We start from the raw sequence: 13,010 nt of genomic DNA on the forward strand, positions 1-13,010 counted from the left end.
GATGCAGTCCTTGATAATGAGGAAGCGGAGATGGATAGCTCTGCATCCAACCTTGTGAGAATGGGGTCTTTCATGCTGTCATGCCTGTTGAAGGACCCCCGTATCAAGAGGCTTAAGGAGAAGGACCTGTACTGGGTCGCAACGCTACTAGACCCTCGGTACAAGCATAAAGTGTCAGAAATGTTACCAACATACCACAAGTCCGAAAAGATGCGGCATTTACAAACCAGCCTGCAAAACATGTTGTACAATGCTTTTAAGGGTGATGTCACTTCAGGAACTCATCAACATTCCAGGGGCAGAGGTGCCAGTAATCCTGCCACGAGCACACCTGCAAGGACAAAGCCCTTTGGCCAGTCTGTAACGTCAGACATGCAAATGTTTTTCTGTCCAAGGCAGCGCCACAACCCTTCTGGATCCACCCTCAAAGAACGCCTCGACCGGCAGGTAGCGGACTACCTGGCATTAACTGCAGATATCGACACTCTGAGGAGCGATGAACCCCTGGACTACTGGGTGCGCAGGCTTGATCTGTGGCCAGAGCTGTCACAATTTGCCATGAACCTCTTGTCTTGCCCAGCCTCAAGTGTGCTCTCAGAAAGGACCTTCAGTGCAGCAGGAGGGATTGTAACTGAGAAGAGAACTCGCCTAGGTCACAAAAGTGTCGATTACCTGACCTTTATTAAAATGAATGAGGGGTGGATCTCGGAGGGTTACTGCACGCCGGAAGACTTGTTCTGACTTCTATGCAGCTGTCCTTCTCTTCAAGCCTCATGACTCCACACACAGCTGTCCTTTAGCGTCCTCCTCCTCCCTCCGCCACCGTTACAAACTAGGGTGCAAACCCTACTGGTTTAATTTTTTCTGGCCTCTGTGCTTCAGTGGCTGCGACCAAAAAAATGCCTATTTTCTGCATTTATATGACATAATTTTTCTGGCCTCTGTGCTTCAGTGGCTGCAACCAAAAAAATTTATATTTTCAGCATTTATATGGCATAATTTTTCTGTCAACTGTGCTTCAGTGGCTGCGACCAAAAAAATGCATATTTTCTGCATTTATATGGCATAATTTTTCTGGCCTCTGTGCTTCAGTGGCTGCAACCAAAAAAATTACTATTTTCAGCATTTATATGGCATAATTTTTCTGGCAACTGTGCTTCAGTGGCTGCGACCAAAAAAATGCATATTTTCTGCATTTATATGGCATAATTTTTCTGGCCTCTGTGCTTCAGTGGCTGCAACCAAAAAAATTTATATTTTCAGCATTTATATGGCATAATTTTTCTGTCAACTGTGCTTCAGTGGCTGCGACCAAAAAAATGCATATTTTCTGCATTTATATGGCATAATTTTTCTGGCCTCTGTGCTTCAGTGGCTGCAACCAAAAAAATTTATATTTTCAGCATTTATATGGCATAATTTTTCTGGCAACTGTGCTTCAGTGGCTGCGACCAAAAAAATGACTATTTTCAGCATTTATATGGCATATTTTTTCTGGCCTCTGTGCTTCAGTGGCTGTGGCCAAAAAAACTGGGCAAACAATGCCTACAAGGTCAACAACGTTGACCTTGTAGGCATTGTTTGCCCAGTTTTTTTGGCCACAGCCACTGAAGCACAGAGGCCAGAAAAAATATGCCATATAAATGCTGAAAATAGTCATTTTTTGCCATACGTTGACTCAACGTATATGGCAAAAAATGACTATTTTCAGCATTTATGTGGCATATTTTTTCTGGCAACTGTGCTTCAGTGGCTGCAACCAAAAAAACTGGGCAAACAATGTCTACAAGGTCAACGTATGGCGAAAAATTACTATTTTCAGCATTTATATGGCATATTTTTTCTGGCAACTGTGCTTCAGTGGCTGCGTCCAAAAAAACTGGGCAAACAATGTCTACAAGGTCAACGTATGGCGAAAAATGACTATTTTCAGCATTTATATGGCATATTTTTTCTGGCAACTGTGCTTCAGTGGCTGCGTCCAAAAAAACTGGGCAAACAATGCCTACAAGGTCAACGTATGGCAGTTGTTTAAAGAGAACAGTAGATTACTAGCCAGCAAAGCTACCTAAGCTAAAATGTCCCTCAAATCCCTGCAGACTTCTGTCCCTCCAATACAGAGCAGTATCAAGCAGATTACTAGCCAGCAAACTTACTATCATCTGTCCCTGAAATCACTAACAGCTCTCCCCCTACACTATCTCTTCCAAGCACACACAGGCAGATTTTTCAGATACATTTTTGCCCTTGATCCCCCTCTGGCATGCCACTGTCCAGGTCGTTGCACCCTTTAAACAACTTTAAAATCATTTTTCTGGCCAGAAATGTCTTTTCTAGATGTTAAAGTTCGCCTTCCCATTGAAGTCTATGGGGTTCGCGAACCGTTCGCGAACCGCTCGCATTTTTGCGCAAGTTCGCGAATATGTTCGCGAACTTTTTTTCCGACGTTCGCTACATCCCTACCCCTAAATGTCATACAATAAAAAACCAGTATCAAGAAACACTGCATCCTGTAACTTTATAATATTAGTCAAAGGGTTTTCATTTAAGTATCAGGCCTTAAAATAAAAATAAACTCTGTGGTGTCCATCATTGCATACAGAAGTTTACTTGTGCAGGAAAATGAAAGAAAATGCACCTTTCAAGCACTAGGATCATACAGTTCAGTAGCTGACTTGCTGGCTCAATGCCGTATGGCCATACCTTACAGATTGCAGTTATATGAACTTTGGACCTAATGATTGGATTGCACAGCCTGTGGCATAAGGAGATAACTGGGTTTCAGGAATAGATGTCGCCTGATGTAGAATACTGGCCTCTCCGTTGTAAATCATTCATGCCATATCAAATTGCTATAATAACTGTCAGGTTTTTTTTTTTTTTTTTTATTTGTTGTTCACAGACACGTGATTGTGACTAACTACATACATAAAAAGAGAACAGAATGCGTGGTAAATGATTGAAATTTAAAAAGAGTACATATAACTATATATATACTGTATACTATAAACAGAAGTTACCAAAATGTAATTTAAGTTTTTGTTGCATACTATATTAATCAATAGTAAAGTGAATTAATAAAAATGCTATATTTACCTGGTCGTACCTCTACCAGAACTGGTTCTGACGCATCAGAGGCTTTGCCAGTTCCTGAACCATTTACAGCCAGGATATGGAAAACATATGTCTTTCCTTCTTCCAAATCTGTCACCTTGAAATGACAAAGGTATAGGACATGCATGTTTTACATGATCAATGCAAATAGTTATGATCAGTTTAGATATCCATAAAAGTTCTAATATATTGATTGTTGCATTGGCTCAAAAAGTAATCACAGAAAAATCTAATAATCAGTATAAATGTGGATAGGAGTTGTATAGAAACTCAGAATTCCTGCATATTAAGCCTCTGGCTTTGTTTATTTGTATTGTGCAACAGTGCAACAGATCAGCTGAACATTACCATATGTTTCAATGAATTTCTTCATTCAATTTATTTTAATAATGAGTAAAAAAAACACAGGTGCAGATTTCTCAAATATTTCACTGGGGAAACCAATGATTCTCATAATACTTTTTATTTTCCCCCTTTAGGTCACTTCTTACCTTTAGGTAGTGGTTTGCTGTTGCAGACTGATTTACACGTGTCCACTCCTCTGATTCTACTTCTCTGTATTCCACAAAATATCCAGAAACAGGACTCTTGCCTGAATAAATGGGTTCTTTCCAAAGTATTACCAGAGATGAATTCCTTACCTCACAGAATGTCAGATCATATGCAGGGCCTTCAAATATAAACAGATTGGTAATAAATGATTCCTCCCACTCTGTGATCATATCTGTAAGGCCTAAGCTTGTTCTCCCTGTTCAGAAATCATACCCCACTGCCTGATAAGTTTTTCTCATGCATACACTTCTCAAACATCTTCTGTTTTCAATTCAGTTTTGCTTTTGGAAATTAGGTCTAGTGAATTGATATATTGATATCTATTTGATAATACTTCATTGAGAAAAAAAGATATTATATATATTAACTAGGTTATCCACAGAGCTTTTGTAAGGTCACATACGTTCCTGTTCCTTATTGCTTTGTGTGTTGCAGTGACATCAGAACCAACAAGCAGACAACCAAGCAAACACCATTCCTTCTGGTCACTGGCTGTGGTATGTCCTTTTTGGTAGGTAGGCTGGTGCTTTGTTGTTCTGTTCCTACATTGACCTATACCTGCCTGACCTTGCCTGTACTCTGCCAGCCCTACCTTTTGCTTTAGCAATTTACTTTGTGCTGCATTAAGCCCATGTGACTCCATTGTGCCCCCCTGGTTGTGACTGTATGAACTGCCAAGGTTCTGTTGCCTAACAACTGATTTGCCCAAAATGTAGCTGCTCAGATAGTGTAGAAGGGCCACAGGGTGGACACAGTATAGATGGAGAACCACAGGATGGCCATCCCTGCTTTATGAAATTTTAACTCCTCTTGTTCACTAGCTTTTTGCATTGCCAAGGGATCCACTATTATTCTTTCGTTCCAACCCAAATGCAGTAAGTATTTTACTTTACTGCGATATCTAATTATCAATATGTATTTCACCTCTATTCTAATATCCAAATAATGATTATATATTTACACTGCTCAAGTAAACTGCATTTTATTAATCCTGATAAAGCACAGAACACAGGCCTGCACAGTACAATTCAAGGAAACTCATCATTTAGGATTAAATAAAGCAGATCGACTTTCAAATATGGCACTACAGAAACAAAAAGAGTGGATGTTAAAACGTGTAATAATAAATGTATACTTTTGCTCAATTAGTATTCCATACTGGTTTCATCGTCTATATATAACAGATTCTGGCTTTTACTAATGAAAATTGTATTCTTCATTCACAAATGTATACACAGCTCCCTCTCTGTGTCAGAGGCTGTAACTACCAAATTGGTTAATTTTATTAAGCTTTCACATTGTACAGGGATTAGATCAAAGTAAATATGAACATGTACTTGTATAACTCTGTTGACATTTTAAATGATCAATAAACTAGTTTTCCAAGGATTAGTTGACCCTGTACTACTATATAAACTTTTATATTTTAAGGAAAGTTTTACCTGGCTCTGGCATTGTCCATGCCTCACACTTAAAGTGATCACTTGGGTCGGATGGAAGACCAAGGCCTGCAAGGTTGCTTGCTGCAACTTTAAATTCATAGAAGGCACCCTCTGTAAGCTCCTCAACCTATTGAAAGCAATAAAGACATGTTAGAATTTGTGTGAGTACAATACAAATTTAGTATTATTGCATTATTTTAAGAGATGCACATTTCTTTATACTTCATCTGCACTTTACTTCCATGAATCCTATAAATAACAATACCTTGGCATAACACATCTGACACCTAATTGCAGCTCTACCTAAGTGAAGTAATTAGAAACACAATCCCAATGGGCAGAGGACAGGACTGCAACTTGAGGGATGCTGGCTACAGCAAGGGGCTGCTTGAAAAAGAGGAGGACCTTGGATGAAACTAGATTTAGTTCCAAAAGAGAGTATAAAAAGAACTAAAAGCTATAAAGAGACATGGAATAAAGTGGTCGTATTGAGCTTTGCCAGAAGAAGAGATCTGGTGCTCCAGTGATGCACATGTATCGCTATAGTAAACTAGAGTGGCACCATCTCTACTATGACCTTACTTTCAACTATATTTGTGCACTAGATGAAACTTTACTCGCAGGTATTAGCCCTCACAATGGTGTGGTGCAACTGTAACAAAGTCCTATGCATAAGAATTGGGTTGCCAGCTGTTTCTTTATGTGTAACCAAAGTACTTAGTTTATTTACAGGATAATCCGTACAGAGGACATATTGTACCCGGGATCTTAATCACTCTAACTCTCCTCATCGGAGCCTTGTGCTGCTCAACTATATAACTTATCTATCACTCCTAGAGTGATCTATGAAAGAGTATAGCTATCCACTTTACTAGGCCTGAAGCACCTAGGTTCCACTACCCATTCCCTTCCTGCCTGCGTGGTAAGGGCAAAATCAATGGACCCAGACTGCATGGTTACCTAGACCTTTATACTATAGCACAGTGCCATCTACTGTACACTGTGAACAGGGGCTTACATAAGCAGAGCATTGGCACAAGTCACCATTAGAACCTATTTAGAACCTTGAGGATTTGCCTGCCAATATTATGCAAGGGTGGCTAAATTATCCCATCCCTACACACAGAAGGACTTATTAATGGCCAACCATTTTGAAAGATGTCCAGGAGGTTAGCAACACTGGTCCCAAGAGTGCCAGTACTGGAAAACTGGCCCCTAAGAAAGCCCCAGTGAGTAAACTATTAGTAGATGAATAGTACAGGAACTACTGTATCTGCCATCCTTATTAGATGGACTGTGCTACTCCACGCATTAACTAGTGCTTGCTGGATATGACAGATCAAGGGAAGAATAAAACGAACAGTTCCAACCTTTTGTCCCAAACACTAGAAATGTTATATATTGATAATCTGTTCTGCTGTAAACCACATATGCTTTATGCACAAGGCCTGTGTTATTAAGCATTTTCCAAACAGATTTTGAACCCATGGACCCATAGCAAACCTATTTTATAAACGATAACAATTTTTACGAACCACTATTTATTACCATTGGAAAAAAAACAATTAAACATTTAAAAGTAGTCAGGTTGATACCAAGAAAAGTACATAAACAGCAGGGGAAAGTCGTAAGGATTGATGCTTCAGCTAACATTTGGTCAGTGTGTGCCAAAATAATATATCTACTGAGCCGAACACACTGTGTAGAGGTAACTTTTAAATAATGGAACATTAAAATATAAATGTGAATGGAATAACACTGTTTGTGTTTTAAAATATCCTGTTTTCAGGTGCTGATCAATCAAATCACATGGGACTGGGTCTGTTTTTGGCTATCTTTACTGAAATATTTCAGAAGCAGCTACAGGTATGAGATCCGTTATCCAGAAAACTATTATCCAGAAAGCTTAGAACTCCCATAGACTCAATTTGGTCAAAATAATCCACATTTTTTTTTAAATTATTTCCTTTTTCACTGTAATAATAAAACAGTACCTTGTACTTGATCTCAACTAAGATACAATTACTCCTTATTGGAAGCAAACCCAGCCTATTGGGTTTATTTAATGTTTAAATGATTTTGTAGAAGACTTAAGGTATGAAGATTCAAATACCCATGCCTGTACCTAGTTTGAATAAGTGTTCTCAGTTAGAAGATACGAGACCTAGAACGTAGGAGGCCAATATCAGTTTAGATTCCATTTCTTCTGTGTGTGTTGCCATCTATATTATAGTTAGGGAAAATGGGAAACATATAGAACTTATATAGATGCTTATTTTCTTAATGCATTTTCTAATTAGGAGAAGAAAAACAGGACAAGAAATCTGCTTCTTTAACTCTTTCTTCCTGGTAGCTGTTGCCACATTATAAATCCCCTTTTGATATTATAGACAGGTGACTGTCTCTTTGACAGTTAGTAGTGTGGAAATACTTTGCTTTAGCAACACTTTTATGCTAGCCAACTGTTCTCTTGTTGCATGACATTGACACTTATATAATAAAATGATATTCATGATTAATCATATCTTGTCACAGCTACAAGGAACTATTACACTGAACTTTAGTATATGTCATTGTGAAAGTATGTGATGTGTTAAATTGAAAGTACAGATATTGTGCGCTCTAGAAAAAAAGAGTTAAGTAGGCAATATATATGGACCTTATACACATTTGGTCAGCTCTGTAAAAAAAACATTTCTGGATGTACAGAATCATTCATACAGCTAATGCCATCATTATTATTATTTATCCCTCCTAAGTTTACACAGCTCAGTACAAACATTGTATTTATTTTCCTTCTCTGAGGGCATTGGCATAAAACCCAGTGTTCCTGTTCCCAAAACAAGTGTTGAACGCTAATCATACACAGGACTACTTATCAGTGAAAATTGGTCACACATGCCAATTTTTGCAATAAAGCAAATAGAATAACAAGAGGTGCATATTAAAACTCCCATTATAATGTAATGAAAAGCAGTTTTTTTGCGTGATATTTAAATACAGAGACACATGAAAAAGTATTTTACAATATTTTAAACATATTCACACGCTAAAAATAATACTACTTTTTTAATGGGTATTGAAATCCAGACTTTGACAGAACATGATAAAATGCTATGTAATTTTGTCTATACACTTTTATGTCTGCAAAACAAATCACAAATTATAGCCATTTATAGTAATTGCAAAACACTAAATGCTCCATGGAGAATTTAATGTTTGGAAATAAAATTTTCTCTAATATACTTTCAAAGCAAGCACTTTGCCCCAATAATCTTCTTAGGGAGAGAAGCCTATTAAATAGCTATCATAATGAACATGTTTTATACACTAGAGTGATGTTAAAGACATACTCTTAACATTTGCAATATAAATTCAAATTTTAAATACACACTGTAGAATAAATCATGTAGTTGCCTTATTAACCAAAAAAATAATGGAATAAATTAAAATTTCAATGCACATTATTTCTTGTACATTCTATAAGGTTCTGTTCACATACTCACTGCTACAATAATAGAAAGAGATGCAACAGAAGTAATAAATTATTCTGTATGTCCTCTATGGTTCTACGGGTCATGGCTACATCCGATTGTCACACAGATGTAGGGGTCCTTAGGGCTATACTTCCGTTAAAGTAGCGTAACTACCGGCGGAGTAGAGGGTGCAATTGCACCAGGGCCCACTCCTCCTCAGGGGCCGATGGAGATTGCACCACATCGCTTCGGGGTGGGGGGGCACCATTCTGCGCCTGGTCCTGGAAGACATTAGTTAAGTTCCTGTTCCCCTGGCATAATTCTTATGAAAAATTTTGATAATTCTGATTATAAAAGGCTATATTCTAAAATAGCTGCTGGTAGCCCATGGCAGGAACTGTAGCATTGAAGTAGGACTTTATTTTGCACAGAATGGAGTAATTTACCAGTAAACCAAACTGTATTGTTTATTGCAGCGTTGTTTCACATCTATGGTTAACTGTTACTAGTGATGGGCGAATTTATTCTCTAGGTATGAATTTGCAGCGAATTTTCATGTTTCCCCGCTGGCGAAAATTCACTGGCGTCAAAATATTTTTGACGCCCAAGACAATTCTGATGCTGGTGACAATTCTAGGCGCCCATTGACTTTAATGGGCTTCAGAATTGTCGCCAGCTTCAGAATTGTCGCCAGCATCAAAATATTTTGCCACCGTCGTCAAAATTTGTGTTTTGCAAATATTTCGGCGAAGCGAAACGGGAAAAATTTGCCCATCACTAAGGGGCAGATGTATGAAGGGTCGAATATCGAGGGTTAATTAACCCTCGATATTCGACTAGGAACTAAAATCGTTCGACTTCGAATATCGAAGTCGAACGATTTAGCGCAAATCCTGCGATCGAACGATCGAAGGATTATTCGTTCGATCGAACGATTAAATCCTTCGAATCAAACGATTCGAAGGATTTTAATTCAACGATCGAAGGAATATCCTTTGATCAAAAAATCTCAGGCAAGCCTATGGGGACCTTCCCCATAGGCTAACATTGACTTCGGTAGCTTTTAGCTGCCGAAGTAGGGGGTCGAAGTTTTTCTTAAAGAGACAGTACTTCGACTATCGAATGGTCGAATAGTCGAACGATTTTTAGTTCGAATCGTTCGATTCGAAGTCGAAGTAGTAGTCGAAGGTCGAAGTAGTAGTCGAAGGTCGAAGTAGCCCATTCGATGGTCGAAGTAGCCCAAAAAACACTTCGAAATTCAAGGTTTTTTTAATTCGAATCCTTCACTCGAGCTTTGTAAATGTGCCCCTAACTGTTACTGCTATTCCCTACATACTGTAAATAAACTTCACAGCGTTACTTCTTGCTCTTACTAAATTTACTAACAGTGCTTCACCAGATCTAGTCTGCTGAAAAGTTGTAAAAATGAAGAAAAAAAACACTGGAATTGTGTTTAAAAGTTGTAACTGTTAAATATTTTTGTATTAATATTTTTGAAGGTGCATGCCACATTTGTTTTAGGGTGGGCTTTAGAGGATTTCTTTTGTCTTTATTTTGCTTCCTTGATCATTTTAAATAAAAAGTGACCATTTCAAGATTTTGCACCAACATCACTAATAGATTTTATTAGACTAAATTATTTATTTAGTCTATTTTATTTGCTTTTATAGGATTTGTATTGGTTCCCTTTTTCAGTTCATTTTTGCACACTATATTTTGTTTTTAATTTTTAAAGGGATCCTGTCATCGGAAAACATGTTTTTTTTCAAAACGCATCAGTTAATAGTGCTACTCGAGCAGAATTCTGCACTGAAATCCATTTCTCAAAAGAGCAAACAGATTTTTTTATATTCAATTTTGAAATCTAACATGGGGCTAATGGGGCTAGACATTTTGTCAATTTCCCAGCTGTCCCCAGTCATGTTACTTGTGCCTGCACTTTAGGAGAGAAATGCTTTCTGGCAGGCTGCTGTTTTTCCTTTTCAATGTAACTGAATGTGTCTCAGTGAGACATGGGTTTTTACTATTGAGTGTTGTTCTTAGATCTACCAGGCAGCTGTTATCTTGTGTTAGGGAGCTGTTATCTGGTTACCTTCCCATTGTTCTTTTGTTTGGCTGCTGGGGGGAAAAGGGAGGGGGTGATATCACTCCAACTTGCAGTACAGCAGTAAAGAGTGATTGAAGTTTATCAGAGCACAAGTCACATGACTTGGGGCAGCTGGGAAATTGACAATATGTCTAGCCCCATGTCGGATTTCAAAATTGAATATAAAAAAAATCTGTTTGCTCTTTTGAGAAATAAATTTCAGTGCAGCATTCTGCTGGAACAGCACTATTAACTGATTCATTTTGGGAAAAAAATTTTTTCCCATGACAGTACCCCTTTAAGTTTTCTTTATAAAAGAATGTGTCTGTTAAGCTATGAGTGCCCTTTGAGGCACACAATGGGGCCGATTCATCAAGGGTCAAATATCGAGGGTTAATTAACCCTCGATATTCGACTAGGAATTGAAATCCTTCGACTTCGAATATCGAAGTCGAAGGATTTAGCACAAATTCTGCGATCGTACGATCGAAGGATTATTCCTTCGATCGAACGATTAAATCCTTCGAATCGAACGATTCGAAGGATTTAAATCCAACGATCGAAGGAATATCCTTCGATCAAAAAAACTTAGGCAAGCCATAGGCTAACATTGACTTCGGTAGCTTTTATCTGCCGAACTAGGGGGTCAAAGTTTTTTTTAAAGAGACAGTACTTCGACTATCGAATGGTCGAATAGTCGTACGATTTTTTGTTCGAATCCTTCGATTCGAAGTCGAAGGTCGTAGTCGAAGGTCGAAGTAGCCCATTCGATGGTCGAAGTAGCCAAAAAAAACTTCGAAATCCGAAGTTTTTTTACTTCGAATCCTTCACTCGAATTTAGTGAATCGGCCCCAATGTGTTATGTGTTTCTTATGTGTGTGTATATATATATATATATATATATATATATATATATATATATATATATATATATATATATATATATATATTCTAACCTTTTCTAATTACTGGTGATGAGTAATATATGAGGCACTTAAAAATACTTTATAAAGTTTGCGGAAATTTACCATTCAATTGGGGCTAATGATTTATCAGCATCATTATGATTTCAGTTGACTGCTTTATAGGTGCTAAACATGTGGTTGGCTGTTTAGTCCAATAACTAATATTGTATATTGACCATAAGTTCATTTGCGGCTACCTTAAAGGTTTTTATGAGAAAACACATGAATTTAATTGTTATTGTGCAAATGAATCAACTATGTTCTACAGCACATAATCTAGACAGCAGCAAAGTGGGCTTCCTGTTGGTCACCTTTGTAAACTCCCTCTCATCATTCAAGAATGTATATTTTTGAAATCATTTAGCTAGATACACTAACATATTTTACAGTAATAAATATAAGTTCTATAGGTGCAGATTAAAACACAGGAGCATTTTAGATGGGAATGTTTATATCTATACTGCAGACTTAATTTTCGCAGAACTGACTATCATCAAGTTCTAACAAATGCAGTTCAATTTCTTTCTTCTTTTTTTCTGCCACTTTGGTTGGTTATCATTATATAAAAGAATGACCTTGCTCAACATGGACAGATGAATCTAAGCATTTCCAAAATGCATGCAGCTGAATATTTCACTTGAAAAACTGATAAGCTGGCCTGTTGAAGATATTATGTACAACCTTTGATTCCGCTTACTGAATGAATATTCTTTTGTGTCACATTCATTTTCTATTAGCATGATGTCAATTTATGAAATACAAAGCAACAGCTAGTCTAGTGCAAGACTATACAGTATATAAACAGGTTGTCACGAGGAACAAACATATTGTCAGATAAATGTTTGTGTTTCATATATAATACTGGATGAAATATAACCTCCCCAACATTCCTATAAACAAGAAATGTATAAAGTAGGTCATTGTAATAACTCCTGAAATTAAATAAAATGAAAAAGATTAAGGCTTCCGAAAATGATTTGAACAGTGAAGAGTTGTTCAGCTGATGAAGATTCATCACTGAAAGAGAGAGAAATGGGTCTAAAGTAATTGTGTGAGAGTACTATTATATCTGCTTTGTCCAAATTACTTGCAGATGTAATTTGTTTTATGAGTATGTGATGCTATATTACCTCATTGAGTTCTGACAGATTGATGGCTGCTCAAATCTACCAGGTAATAAATGCCTGCGTATGAACTCTTAATAAATCAGCCTGTCATCCAAAACAAAAAAAATATACAACAACTGTGTTATATCCCATTAAAATGCAAGTAGTCGTGGTGCATACATTTGAATACTTTGCTAGAAAATCAAATCTTCATTGAATTTGTGTGAAGGGGGAAAGGGTATGAACATGATGCTAAAAAATAATTACAG

At 37.4% G+C, this 13,010-nt stretch overlaps 1 protein-coding gene across 1 annotated transcript in view; it reads right to left on the reverse strand.

The window, feature by feature from the left end:
* Nucleotides 1–13,010, reverse strand: part of LOC108717439 (M-protein, striated muscle) — a 146,592-nt gene that overhangs the window by 42,771 nt on the left and 90,811 nt on the right. Inside the window, exons 19-21 of the mRNA XM_018264690.2 lie at nt 5,109–5,235; nt 3,606–3,784; nt 3,097–3,211 (exon numbers count right to left, since the gene is read on the reverse strand). Of these exons, the coding sequence (XP_018120179.1) occupies nt 3,097–3,211; nt 3,606–3,784; nt 5,109–5,235 (421 nt within the window). The remainder of the gene's footprint in view (nt 1–3,096; nt 3,212–3,605; nt 3,785–5,108; nt 5,236–13,010) is intronic.

Source organism: Xenopus laevis, chromosome 5S, assembly GCF_017654675.1.
Source record: "Xenopus laevis strain J_2021 chromosome 5S, Xenopus_laevis_v10.1, whole genome shotgun sequence".
Classification (NCBI taxonomy): domain Eukaryota; kingdom Metazoa; phylum Chordata; class Amphibia; order Anura; family Pipidae; genus Xenopus; species Xenopus laevis.